The sequence below is a fragment of the Electrona antarctica genome (genome assembly GCF_951216825.1).
Source record: "Electrona antarctica genome assembly, chromosome: 21".
Classification (NCBI taxonomy): Eukaryota; Metazoa; Chordata; class Actinopteri; order Myctophiformes; family Myctophidae; genus Electrona; species Electrona antarctica.
In genome coordinates, this window is record NC_136802.1 from 2,769,284 (window position 1) to 2,784,282 (window position 14,999).

General features: G+C 42.4%; 1 protein-coding gene across 1 annotated transcript; it reads left to right on the forward strand.

Annotated features, from left to right (window-relative positions):
• Positions 1 to 467: 467 nt before the first annotated feature.
• On the forward strand, positions 468 to 14,633 carry LOC306913799 (protein FAM3D-like; the record flags this gene model as incomplete). Its single annotated transcript, XM_079490612.1, has 9 exons — positions 468 to 480; positions 1,276 to 1,383; positions 1,829 to 1,864; positions 5,784 to 5,904; positions 6,167 to 6,225; positions 8,147 to 8,197; positions 12,408 to 12,486; positions 13,130 to 13,256; positions 14,349 to 14,633. 9 exons carry the CDS (start codon positions 468 to 470, stop codon positions 14,433 to 14,435), a joined length of 681 nt encoding a protein of 226 aa, XP_079346738.1. The 3' UTR covers positions 14,436 to 14,633.
• Positions 14,634 to 14,999: the final 366 nt, after the last annotated feature.

Sequence of the window (14,999 nt, forward strand, 5' to 3'; positions counted from 1 at the left end):
TATTGTTCTCCATGTGACCCGTGTGTGTTCTGTGTGTGTGTGTGTGTTCTCCGTGTGTGTGTGTGTGTGTGTGTGTGTGTGTGTGTGTGTGTGTGTGTGTGTGTGTGTGTGTGTGTGTGTGTGTGTGTGTGTGTGTGTGTGTGTGTGTGTGTGTGTGTGTGTGTTCTCCATGTGAACCGTACGTGTCACTAACTGAAATCACAGGGTGTGAAATGCCACGCAGAAGAACCATATAGCTGCTGCTGCTCTGGTGGAAACATTACAGTTAAATACTGTCTATATACCTGGAAGATCTCGTTAAATACTGTCTACCTGTCTCTATATACCTGGAAGATCTAGTTAACTACTATCTACCTGTCTCTATATACCTGGAAGATCTGTGGTTGTTACAGTTACATTCTCTCTGTCTGGAAAAGCATCTCTTCGGTTGTTTCGGAGCAGTGTTCTGGTTGGAAGAGAAAGCAGACATGAGACAACGAGGTAAGAGGAGGTTCTTCCGTATTGTTATCTGCCCTCATATCATAATTATTGTCCAAGTAAAAATGAATGTTGGCCGAAATAGACTCTACTCTCCTAAACAATGCTGCTTCGTTGTGCCTTTATATATATTTGAATGTATTATCAGTTATCGGTATCGGTCTTGAGAAGCAGGATGTTATCAATATCGGTTAAAAAAAGTAATGGTGATGGGCCATGGTGGTCTGCTGGCCCTGCAATATGAGTACTTTTGATGCCGATACTTTTATACTTTTACTCAAGTACATTTTAAATTCCATACTTTTACTTGTAACGGAGTAGTTCTAAATTGCAGTATTGGTACTTTTACTTAAGTAAAACAATTGAGTACTTTTTCCACCACTGTATGCCTATCCGTTGGCCAGGTATAGTAGTGACTCATCACAGCCAAAATGGCACCCCCCCCACCCCCCCCCGAATTTGCATACCAAAGGTGCGAGGTTTGCAAGCCCTATTAAAGTGTTCTATATGATGACAGCTTTACAGCGAACAGGATAAGGAAAGCAACCATCAAACAGAATTATGTCCTCGGAACGCTTGTTATACGACGTAGGCAATTATGCTATGACCTTTTTTTGTTTTGTTTACTTAGGTAGACATGATTTTGAATGTATGAAGCATTTAGAACATATAGGCAATAAGTCAGATTCACTGTTGCCCACCACTGATGAGTGTGTGTGCGTGTGGGTGCGTGCGTGTACGCGTACGTGTACGTGTGCGTGCATGCGTGTGTGTGTGCGTGTGTGCCGTACTTGTCAGGGATTGTGTGTCTCGTCGCTGTGATCGTTACCATCCTGGTGGCGTGGGGGATCTCTGTCGGACCGCCAAACATTCACTCCACCGCACGAAACTTCCAGAACTTTCTGGGTGAGTACTGTATGCCTTGAGCTACGTCTTCATCTATCCATCCATCCATCTTCAACCGCTTATCCGTAGTCGGGTCGCGGGGGCAACAGCCCCACCAGAGAGCTCCAGATTTCCCTCTCCATTAGTGACTTCCTCCTGGGGGATCCCGAGACGTTCCAAGGCCAGTGAGTCGATGTGTTTCCTTCAACTGCACCTTGGTCTGCCCCGGGGTCTCCTCCCAGTGGGATGTGGTCCTTGGTCTGCCCCGGGGTCTCCTCCCAGTGGGACGTGCCTCGAGGACCTCCCTAGGGAGACGCCCGAGAGGCATCCTAACCAGATGCCCCGGGGTCTCCTCCCAGTGGGCCTGCCTACACCCCTATTATTTCTGTATCTTTTTTTTGCCTGCATCATAACAGCTTAACATGATACCACAACCTGACTATTTCTTTGTACGTCTCTTCTCTAGGTATTCCGGACGCAACGTCACCACCAGTCATCACCAGTGAGTGTTAATTAAGTTATGATCTATGAATGTGTTAGAATGTGAGTTTCAGGACAGAAATGCACAAAATCACTGATGTATTTTAAGAACATGACACTGTTGATTGATTTCTGGGAGTGCACTTTGAACAAGCACCTGGACTGAACTACAATTACAATTTACAATTTAGGCATTTAGCAGACGCTCTTAATCCAGAGCATTTAGCAGACGCTCTTAATCCAGAGCATTTAGCAGACGCTCTTAATCCAGAGCATTTAGCAGACGCTCTTAATCCAGAGCATTTAGCAGACGCTCTTAATCCAGAGCATTTAGCAGACGCTCTTAATCCAGAGCATTTAGCAGACGCTCTTAATCCAGAGCGACTTACATTAGGCAAGAACAAAAGCATGGGAATACATCACATATATAAAATGCATTTATCATGAAACATCAGAGTTTTGTATTCTGTGCGGGCAGCGACAGACTGACAACGCCAGCTCACCAGCCAAAGTAGTTTACCCATTTTGGACTGAGGCCGATTCTAAAAACGCCTTCTAAATCCTTCCTTCTGAACAACTTCAAATATTTATATAGCAGCATCAAATTGTTTACATTTTTGAACCTCAAAAAGGATTCCCGTCCAGAAGGGCTAAAACACCAAAAGGGGTTCCCACCCCGAAAGCATCACAATGATTATAACTAATGTATGCATTGGCTATTCAAAAACAGCAGATATACAAGCTCCCAGCGCGTCACTTCGTTCCGCAATGAGAGCCTGTACATCTGCTATTTTTGTAAGATTTCTCTTCGTGAAAAATATCGAAAATGTGTGGAAACTTTTGAATAATTTAGCATTTAAAAAATCACACCCGTGTGAAGTGAGGGGCGCTCATATCATCGTAGATCATGACGTTAAATAGACACTGTCTATTTGCTCAGACACTATGACGTAACATTCTTTGTGTAGAAGGAGGAGAGGACACTGGAGCAGCACAGACATTTTAAGCCTTTTATTTAGGTGCTAAATAGACGCCTTATCAGACGACGTCACACTGATAAGAAACGGCATGCGCGCGCATAAAGGCAGCAGAAGAACACCACCTCTCATAAGATGCAATGGAAAAGTTCTAACTGCACTCGCGTGTAAAAAATGCCCCATCAAACTTTCAGATGCTGTTTTTCTCCCAGTGTGTAGGAAGAATGATTAGGATTTTTATTGTGATCTCTCGCCCTTGAAATATATAATCCCTGGTTTCTGTTGTGTTTGAACAATAATAGCAATTCAAATCAGTTGTCCTCAAAACCACACCTCCAGTCGCTGTCATAAGAACGGGAGGTGCGCTCATGGTCACGGCAGCAGCAGAGCCTGTTTGTCCACGGCTGCACGCACACCTGCAGCCCATCAAGTATAATTTATGCTTCGTCCCGCAATGGTGTCGCGCACGCAGACCTCTACGCTCACAACAGTCGCATCTGCGATGCGATGTGAGCTTGTATATCAGCTGTTCTCTGTGCGCAATACTGGGCTTTGAAGTATAAATGTCTCCTAGGGTGCACCTCACTAGCCAACTCACAAGAGGAGGTTGAATGGACTGAAACCAGCGCTCCCCAAAACAACAGGTTTGGAGATCTGTTGGGAATTGATTACATGAAACAGTCACCCGTGCGCCCAGACCCAATGTTTGTAAACAAATAATTGGTCTATATACAGAACGACTAACGTTTCAACCTAAAAGGTCTTCATCAGAGTCATGACATTCTTTGTGTAGGACGAAGTTTGTGGACAAACACCAAAAGCTGGATATAGGAGGGGCCTAGCCCCTCGAAAAAAAGAAATAACAATAAAACAAATAAACTTTCTCTTCAGGGGGTCCCTGGCACAAAACATTGTCAGATTGGTTTAAAATAAGGTTTTATTCATTAGAATAAGTTCCAGATGTGTGTGTATTTTTCCCAGCTTCATGGAGCCCTCATAAATGTGGCCTGTATTGTGTTCCCTAGCTCCATCGAGCCCTCATAAATGTGGCCTGTATTTGTGTTCCCTAGCTCCATCGAGCCCTCATAAATGCAGCCTGCATTGTGTTCCCCAGCTCCATGGAGCCCTCATAAATGCAGCCTGTATAGAGCGTCGCAGTCCCGCCTCCTACCCTGGACCAGGAAATGAAACCCAATGCATTTTCCTCATAGACATTTCTTAAAGTATTTATTTAAAGACGGTTACGCCGCGGACAAAGCCAACTCGAGTCGTGACAACTCATGACAACACAAACAATATTTTGGACCAAACAAATAATTAGAAAGAAGAAAAAAACGGCAGGTTACAACACTTTTTTTGTTGTTTTTCTTCTTTGTAATTATTTGTTTGGTCCAAAATATTGTTTGTGTTGTCATGAGTTGTCACGACTCGAGTTGGCTTTGTCCGCGGCGTAACCGTCTTTAAATAAATACTTTAAGAAATGTCTATGGGAAAAATGCATTGGGTTTCATTTCCTGGTCCATGGTAGGAGGCGGGACTGAGACGCTCTATTGTGTTCCTCAGCTCCATCCAGCCCTCATAAATGCAGCCTGCATTGTGTTCCCCAGCTCCATCGAGCCCTCATAAATGTGGCCTGTATTGTGTTCCCCAGCTCCATCGAGCCCTCATAAATGTGGCCTGTATTGTGTTCCCCAGCTCCATCGAGCCCTCATAAATGCAGCCTGTATTGTGTTCCCCAACTCCATCGAGCCCTCATAAATGCAGCCTGTATTGTGTTCCCCAACTCCATCGAGCCCTCATAAATGCAGCCTGTATTGTGTTCCCCAACTCCATCGAGCCCTCATAAATGCAGCCTGTATTGTGTTCCCCAACTCCATCGAGCCCTCATAAATGTGGCCTGTATTGTGTTCCCCAACTCCATCGAGCCCTCATAAATGCAGCCTGTATTGTCTTCCCCAACTCCATCGAGCCCTCATAAATGCAGCCTGTATTGTGTTCCCCAGCTCCATCGAGCCCTCATAAATGCAGCCTGCATTGTGTTCCCCAGCTCCATCGAGCCCTCATAAATGCAGCCTGTATAGAGCGTCTCAGTCCCGCCTCCTACCCTGGACCAGGAAATGAAACCCAATGCATTTTCCTCATAGACATTTCTTAAAGTATTTATTTAAAGACGGTTACGCCGCGGACAAAGCAGAAGAAAAAAACGGCAGGTTACAACACTTTTTTTGTTGTTTTTCTTCTTTGTAATTATTTGTTTGGTCCAAAATATTGTTTGTGTTGTCATGAGTTTAAATAAATACTTTAAGAAATGTCTATGGGAAAAATGCATTGGGTTTCATTTCCTGGTCCATGGTAGGAGGCGGGACTGCGACGCTCTATTGTGTTCCCCAGCTCCATCGAGCCCTCATAAATGTGGCCTGTATTGTGTTCCCTAGCTCCATGGAGCCCTCATAAATGTGGCCTGTATTGTGTTCCCTAGCTCCTTCGAGCCCTCATAAATGTGGCCTGTATTGTGTTCCCCAGCTCCATGGAGCCCTCATAAATGTGGCCTGTATTGTGTTCCCTAGCTCCTTCGAGCCCTCATAAATGTGGCCTGTATTGTGTTCCCCAGCTCCATGGAGCCCTCATAAATGCAGCCTGTATTGTGTTCCCCAGCTCCATCGAGCCCTCATAAATGCAGCCTGTATTGTGTTCCCCAGCTCCTTCGAGCCCTCATAAATGTGGCCTGTATTGTGTTCCCCAGCTCCATGGAGCCCTCATAAATGCAGCCTGTATTGTGTTCCCCAGCTCCATCGAGCCCTCATAAATGCAGCCTGCATTGTGTTCCCCAGCTCCATCCAGCCCTCATAAATGCAGCCTGTATTGTGTTCCCCAGCTCCATCCAGCCCTCATAAATGCAGCCTGTATTGTGTTCCCTCAGCTCCATCCAGCCCTCATAAATGTGGCCTGTATTGTGTTCCCCAGCTCCCTCCAGCCCTCATAAATGCGGCCTGTCCCGGCGATGTCCCGTCGACTACTTTGCGTTCCACATCAGCAGCGGAGCGGCCGACGTCGTGGGCCCGAAGATCTGCTTCGACGGGAAAACGTACGTATTAATATTGAGCATGCAGTTTACTGTACGCCTCATCACCCTGTGTTACCTGAGTTACAGTCCACAGTAACATGAGTAATGTGTGCAATGGTGTGGTTTCTCTCATCTCCACAGTATCATGAGTGTAACATAATGTGTAACATAATGTGCACAATAGTGTGGTTTCTCTTATCGCCACAGTAATGTGTACAATGGTGTGGTTTCTCTCATCTCCACAGTAACATGTACAATGGTGTGGTTTCTCTCATCTCCACAGCATCATGAGTAACGTGTACAACAACGTGGCACATGGACTGAACGTAGTGCTGATAAACGGTGAGTAGCCTGCCCTCTCCTGGAGCCCTCCGGAAATGCAGGCGTCTGTTCGTGGGATAGGATATCGTTGCAGAAACCTCTCTAACTTTATGGACAAGATGTTTCGTTCGTTTGGTTCCATTTGTACACTCTCAGAGTTACATTAACTATAGAGCGCCGCAGTCCCGCCCCCTGTCATGACGACGCCAGGCCCAGGAAATGAATCCCAATGCATTTTCCCTCATAGACATTTCAAAAAGTATTTATTTATAGACCTTTTAAGCGTCGTACAAAGCCAACTCGAGTCGTGACAATTCATGACAATAAACACAATATTTTGGACCAAACAAATAATTACAAAGAAGAAAAACAACAAAAAAAGTGTTGTAACCTGCCGTTTTTTTCTTCTTTCTAATTATTTTTTTGGCCCAAAAAATGGTGTTTGTTGTCATGATTTGTCACGACAAGAGTTGGCTTTGTACGAGGCTTAAAAGGTCTTTAAATAAATACATTTTGAAAAGTCTATGAGGAAAATTAACGGAGAATCATTTCCTGGGCCCTGGTAGGGGGCGGGACTGCGACGCTCTATAGAGAAATGCCATTAAATAGGGGGACCGTAGCCTAATTCAGGTCAAACCGGGGGTCCTAGAGACATAACAATCTTCTCTTATGGGGGTCAAATGCGGAGAACAAATTTCACTGCGGTAACGTGTGTGACAAATCGTATGACTTTGACTTTAATATGCATGTCAAACTGGAGGTCCTTGAAATTCAACTGGTTGAGAATCACTGCTAGAACCGTAAAAATCTTCTCTTATGGGGGTCCCTGGCATATCTTTTCAAATGGGGGTCCGTGGGCTGATGAGTGTCAATTTGGGGGTCCCTGACATAAAAAAGTTTGGGAACCACTGGCCTTTACCCTAAAACACATACAGGTACATGTTACACAATATGTGGCCAAATTTGACAGAGAGACTGCTATTGGATTGTTTAGAATGTTCGTTTTTGTCATGTCATATGAAAGCAGGGAATCATAGCTTCAAATGGACATATTGGTTGTTCAGTTTGACTGAGTTGAGAAAACAGGCTTGAAAGTCTTCTGTGGTCTTTAACATTACACCTAGCTACATGTTTAAGCATTTATTTCATATTTACATGTCTTCTGTGGACTCTAACATTACACCTAGCTACATGTTTAAGCATTTATTTCATATTTACATGTCTTCTGTGGTCTCTAACATTACACCTAGCTACATGTTTAAGCATTTATTTCATATTTACATGTCTTCTGTGGTCTAACATTACACCTAGCTACATGTTTAAGCATTTATTTCATATTTACATGTCTTCTGTGGACTCTAACATTACACCTAGCTACATGTTTAAGCATTTATTTCATATTTACATGTCTTCTGTGGTCTCTAACATTACACCTAGCTACATGTTTAAGCATTTATTTCATATTTACATGTCTTCTGTGGTCTAACATTACACCTAGCTACATGTTTAAGCATTTATTTCATATTTACATGTCTTCTGTGGTCTAACATTACACCTAGCTACATGTTTAAGCATTTTTTTCATATTTACATGTCTTCTGTGGACTCTAACATTACACCTAGCTACATGTTTAAGCATTTATTTCATATTTACATGTCTTCTGTGGACTCTAACATTACACCTAGCTACATGTTTAAGCATTTATTTCATATTTACATGTTGATTTCGGCTCTGACACTTATTTCAGACATGCTCTAGTATGTGAAGAGTCTGCCTGTGATATTAACTCATTTTGAAAAAAGTTTTTTCTTTGGTGAAAAGCTGGAATTTGCGCGATGGCCAAATCTGGTCAAATATGAGTTGATATGAAAAGATCCTTCCCCCCCGCCAGCCATGTCATCACAAGCTAAAAATATACATTTGTTTTGTTATTGTTTTACAGGTGAAAATGGAAAAGTAGAAAACATCTCCACCTTCAACATGAATACTGGAGGTAAGACGAGAAACAGCCAGAGGAGGGTTTTTGTGTGTAATTCTGTATTTTAATAATAATTAAAAACAAAATAAATAAAAATGTGTCCGCGACCCACAAATGGGTCCCGACCCACTGTTTGATTACCGGTGGTCTAATTCAATGCAGTGAGATGAACATTGTAACATTGCTTATCATCATATTTGAGCTTTTTGTGTTGTTTGAGTGGTGCAACCACTCCCTTACGGAGCTATGTGTGTGTGTGTGTGTGTGTGTGTGTGGGTGGGTGGGTAGCTGGGTGCGTCTGAGCACGAAAACAGCATGGTTGTTTTTCACCACCTGTGCGCAACCTAACACACACACAAACACACACGCACATATTAACTGTATACATGTATATGGTGATTTCGGGTGTGCCAGTACAGTACAGTGACAGTACAGTACAGTGACAGTACAGTACAGTGACAGTACAGTACAGTAGAGGGACCCCTAAACGGTAACTCTGTCATTTCTCAACTGTTTCGGACGCGGGGCGGCTCGCCGGAATCGGGCCGGCACCCTGGGTGCGTTCCTGTGGGTCTGGAACTTCCGCCCCCACCCCCACACGGAGTTGCACCACTCACTTCACACGGGTGTGATTTCTTTCGTAAAATAACGTCCTAGTTGATCATACAACAGTCGCATTAAAGCAACACAAGTAGCAAATCCACAAATCTCCAAATGTGGCGCGAAGTGATGGTTTTTCAGCTTTATTTGAGGATCTGTTGCTTTAGATGGTTTTGAATTTGAATCCTGACAAGTAACATTTTCGGACATATGCAAGGTTTCTCTAATGCTTCTCATATGGACATATGCAAGGTTTCTCTAATGCTTCTCATATGGACATATGCAAGGTTTCTCTAATGCTTCTCATATGGACATATGTGAGGTTTCTCTAGTGTTTCTCATATGGACACATGCAAGGTTTCTCTAATGCTTCTCATATGGACATATGTGAGGTTTCTCTAATGTTTCTCATATTGACATATGTGAGGTTTCTCTAATGCTTCTCATGTGGACATATGCAAGGTTTCTCTAATGCTTCTCGTATGGACATATGTGAGGTTTCTCTAGTGTTTCTCATATGGACATATGCGAGGTTTCTCTAATGTTTCTCATATGGACATATGCAAGGTTTCTCTAATGCTTCTCATATGGACATATGCGAGGTTTCTCTAGTGTTTCTCATATGGACATATGCAAGGTTTCTCTAATGCTTCTCATATGGACATATGTGAGGTTTCTCTATTGCTTCTCATATGGACATATGCAAGGTTTCTCTAGTGTTTCTCATATGGACATATGCAAGGTTTCTCTAGTGTTTCTTATATGGACATATGCGAGGTTTCTCTAGTGTTTCTCATATGGACATATGCGAGGTTTCTCTAGTGTTTCTCATAGGGACATATGCAAGGTTTCTCTAGTGTTTCTCATATGGACATATGCAAGGTTTCTCTAATGCTTCTCATATGGACATATGCAAGGTTTCTCTAATGCTTCTCATATGGACATATGCAAGGTTTCTCTAGTGTTTCTCATATGGACATATGCAAGGTTTCTCTAATGCTTCTCATATGGACATATGTGAGGTTTCTCTAATGCTTCTCATATGGACATATGCAAGGTTTCTCTAATGCTTCTCATATGGACATATGCAAGGTTTCTCTAATGCTTCTCATATGGACATATGCAAGGTTTCTCTAGTGTTTCTCATATGGACATATGCAAGGTTTCTCTAGTGTTTCTCATATGGACATATGCGAGGTTTCTCTAGTGTTTCTCATATGGACATATGCGAGGTTTCTCTAGTGTTTCTCATATGGACATATGCGAGGTTTCTCTAGTGTTTCTCATATGGACATATGCAAGGTTTCTCTAGTGTTTCTCATATGGACATATGCGAGGTTTCTCTAATGCTTCTCATATGGACATATGCAAGGTTTCTCTAGTGTTTCTCATATGGACATATGCAAGGTTTCTCTAGTGTTTCTCATAGGGACATATGTGAGGTTTCTCTAATGCTTCTCATATGGACATATGCAAGGTTTCTCTAATGCTTCTCATATGGACATATGCAAGGTTTCTCTAATGCTTCTCATATGGACATATGCAAGGTTTCTCTAGTGTTTCTCATATGGACATATGCAAGGTTTCTCTAGTGTTTCTCATATGGACATATGCGAGGTTTCTCTAATGCTTCTCATATGGACATATGCAAGGTTTCTCTAATGCTTCTCATATGGACATATGCAAGGTTTCTCTAATGCTTCTCGTATGGACATATGCAAGGTTTCTCTAGTGTTTCTCATATGGACATATGCAAGGTTTCTCTAGTGTTTCTCATATGGACATATGCAAGATTTCTCTAATGCTTCTCATATGGACATATGCAAGGTTTCTCTAATGCTTCTCATATGGACATATGCAAGGTTTCTCTAATGCTTCTCGTATGGACATATGCAAGGTTTCTCTAGTGTTTCTCATATGGACATATGCAAGGTTTCTCTAGTGTTTCTCATATGGACATATGCAAGGTTTCTCTAGTGTTTCTCATATGGACATATGCGAGGTTTCTCTAATGCTTCTCATATGGACATATGCAAGGTTTCTCTAATGCTTCTCATATGGACATATGCGAGGTTTCTCTAATGCTTCTCATATGGACATATGCAAGGTTTCTCTAATGCTTCTCATATGGACATATGCAAGGTTTCTCTAGTGTTTCTCATATGGACATATGCGAGGTTTCTCTAATGCTTCTCATATGGACATATGCAAGGTTTCTCTAGTGTTTCTCATATGGACATATGTGAGGTTTCTCTAATGCTTCTCATATGGACATATGCAAGGTGTCTCTAGTGTTTCTCATATGGACATATGCAAGGTTTCTCTAATGCTTCTCATATGGACATATGCAAGGTTTCTCTAATGCTTCTCATATGGACATATGCAAGGTTTCTCTAGTGTTTCTCATATGGACATATGCAAGGTTTCTCTAATGCTTCTCATATGGACATATGTGAGGTTTCTCTAATGCTTCTCATATGGACATATGCAAGGTTTCTCTAATGCTTCTCATATGGACATATGCAAGGTTTCTCTAATGCTTCTCATATGGACATATGCAAGGTTTCTCTAGTGTTTCTCATATGGACATATGCAAGGTTTCTCTAATGCTTCTCATATGGACATATGCAAGGTTTCTCTAATGCTTCTCATATGGACATATGCAAGGTTTCTCTAATGCTTCTCATATGGACATATGCAAGGTTTCTCTAGTGTTTCTCATATGGACATATGTGAGGTTTCTCTAATGCTTCTCATATGGACATATGTAAGGTTTCTCTAATGCTTCTCATATGGACATATGCAAGGTTTCTCTAATGCTTCTCATATGGACATATGCAAGATTTCTCTAATGCTTCTCATATGGACATATGCGAGGTTTCTCTAATGCTTCTCATATGGACATATGCAAGGTTTCTCTAATGCTTCTCATATGGACATATGCAAGGTTTCTCTAGTGTTTCTCATATGGACATATGCAAGGTTTCTCTAATGCTTCTCATATGGACATATGTAAGGTTTCTCTAATGCTTCTCATATGGACATATGCAAGGTTTCTCTAGTGTTTCTCATATGGACATATGTGAGGTTTCTCTAATGCTTCTCATATGGACATATGTAAGGTTTCTCTAATGCTTCTCATATGGACATATGCAAGGTTTCTCTAATGCTTCTCATATGGACATATGCAAGGTTTCTCTAATGCTTCTCATATGGACATATGCGAGGTTTCTCTAATGCTTCTCATAGGGACATATGCAAGGTTTCTCTAGTGTTTCTCATAGGGACATATGCAAGGTTTCTCTAATGCTTCTCATATGGACATTATGTGAGGTTTCTCTAATGCTTCTCATATGGACATATGTGAGGTTTCTCTAATGCTTCTCATATGGACATATGTAAGGTTTCTCTAATGCTTCTCATATGGACATATGCAAGGTTTCTCTAATGCTTCTCATAGGGACATATGCAAGGTTTCTCTAGTGTTTCTCATAAGAACATATGTGAGGTTTCTCTAGTGTTTCTCATAGGGACATATGTGAGGTTTCTCTAGTTTTTCTCATAGGGACATATGTGAGGTTTCTCTATTGCTTCTCATGATGTGTTTTCTCATACATTCTGACAGAAAACGTTCTGGCGTACCTCAAGGCTATTCAGAACGGATCCATTGTTTTGGTCGCATCCTTCGACGACGTGACGAGAAAGTGCGTGAGTTCAGTTCCGTCACTGAGGTTTTAACTAAGCACAGTGTAGGCTACTTAAGTACAACTTTGAGTTATTTGTACTTTACTTGAGTATTTCCAATTTCCAATACTTTACTTTCACTTCACTACATCTCAGAGGCAAATGTTGTAATTTTACACCACCACATTTATTTGAAAACTTTAGTTACTTTTATTATTACAAAACATACATTATCCCATTTTGGGCGGGAACCCCTTTTGGTGTTAGCATTATGTTATGCTTTAGCTATTGAAAAATAGCAGATCTACAAGATCATAGCGCGCCACCGAGTGGCGCGCTATGAGCTTGTAGGTCTGCTATTTTTGAAAAATCGAAGAACGACTGACATAGAAACATAGCTTTTTCAGAAAACTGTCAGGATGTAGAAGACATTTTTAGAATCTGATCTCAGGTCAAAAATGGGTTCAGCCCTATATACATTTAGGCCACAGGAACAAAAATATATTTTTGACCTTCAAGCTCGTGTGGTAGGTGGCCTTATGATGCCAATACGTTTTACTTTTACTCAACTAAATTCTGAATACCGGGACTTTGACTCGTAGTATTGTCATATTTCTACATTGCAGTATTTGACACTGTTTTGCATCACTGCTCCCCCTGCAGGATGACAGATGAGATGCGGGAGATGTTCGTCGGTCTGGGCAGCACCATGATCAAGTCCGTGAAGCACAGAGACAGCTGGGTGTTCGCTGGAGGCGCCGGGGCCGGCGAGAAGAGCCCCTTCGAGAAGGTGAGATCCTGCTGTGGTGTGTGCTTTAGCCGATTTTGGCCTGACGTCGAAATTTAAAAAAAAAAGTCTTCTAAATTCTCACAGTTTTCTGAAATACCTCATGGTGCTCAATATTTCAGTAAAGGACTCCAAAAATGATATGTATTTGGCCGCCGACCCCCATCTGAAAATATGTTATTCCAGGAACCCCTCAGAAGCAAAGATTTGAGTTAAAAACGTTGGCTCTGAAAGATATTCAAAAATAGCAGACCTACAAGCTCGTAGCGCGCCACTCGGTGGCGCGCTATGAGCTTGTAGATCTGCTATTTTTCATTAGCTAAATTATAACATAATGTTTAAAACACTAAAAGGGGTTCCCGCCCAGAATGGGTTAATGTTTCTCTGTGACAACCTCCCGGGCCGTTGTTTTGTAGAGGTGTTCAACTTGTAAATGTCATCAGTGACACCATCATCATCATCATCACCATCATAACCTTTTGTAGAGGTGTTCAACTTGTAAATGTCATCAGTGACACCATCATCATCATCACCATCATAACCTCCACAACAAACAAAGCAACTCATGATCCTATTGTTTGACTTTGTATCTTATCGTTTTGCATCGGTCGTGTCGCTGGTCTCTGTTAAAATAAATCATACCTCGGGTGGTCCGCGATCCTCTCGTGATAGGATTGCTAACTTCCGGTTATAAAGCACGTCACTTTAACCCATTTTGGGGGGGAAGTCGGGAACCCCTTTTGGTGTTAGCATTATGTTATGCTTTAGCTATTGAAAAATAAAAAAGCTCATAGCGCGCCACCGAGTGGCGCGCTATGAGCTTGTATAGGTCTGCTATTTTTTTTAAATCGAAGAACAAACGACTGACATAGAAACATAGCTTTTTCAGAAAACTGTCAGGATGTAGAAGACATTTTTAGAATCTGATCTCGGGTCAAAATGGGTTAAAATAAATCATACCTCGGGTGGTCCGCGATCCTCCCGTGATAGATTGCTAACTTCCGGTTATAAGGCACCTCACTTTAAAAGCGGTGTAATAAACACAGCGGGTTGAACACGCTAAAGTCTTCCTTCTTGTTTGTTCCACCAAACCAGCGAGCCACCAGCGACCCCAAAACCAACATTTATGGAGCGTGGCCAGAGGTGGTGGAGGTGGGAGGATGCTTCCCCCGGAAGCTGTGACACCAGAGACAGGAAGCTGTGACACCAGGAGACAGGAAGCTGTGACACCAGAGAGACAGGAAGCTGTGACACCAGGAGACAGGAAGCTGTGACACTGCTGTAACACCAGGACACAGGAAGCCGTAACACGAGAGACAGGAAGCTGTGAGACAAGGAGACAGGAAGCTGTAGTCTCGCGTTACCAGAAAACTATTCCACAATCCCCGAATGCTACATAGAGTCTGGGACTATAGACCCATGCTACATAGAGTCTGGGACTATAGACCCATGCTACATAGAGTCTGGGACTATAGCCCCCACGAGTAACGGAAGCTGCCATTTCCGTTCACGAAAATATATTTTTTATTTCCTTTTCTGCTAAGCAACAAGCTGTATATGCTTAGATGTTTTCTATTTATATTAGGATAAATGTGCGCAACTGTAAAGACGAAACGGAAGTGGCGAGGATCGCATTTATCGCATACTCATGACAGCTCTTCCGTTGGCCCCGACTGTACGATGAAGCGCTTGGAGATCGCGGAGGCAACAGTCTGGTAACGCGAGACTACAGGAAGCTGTGACACC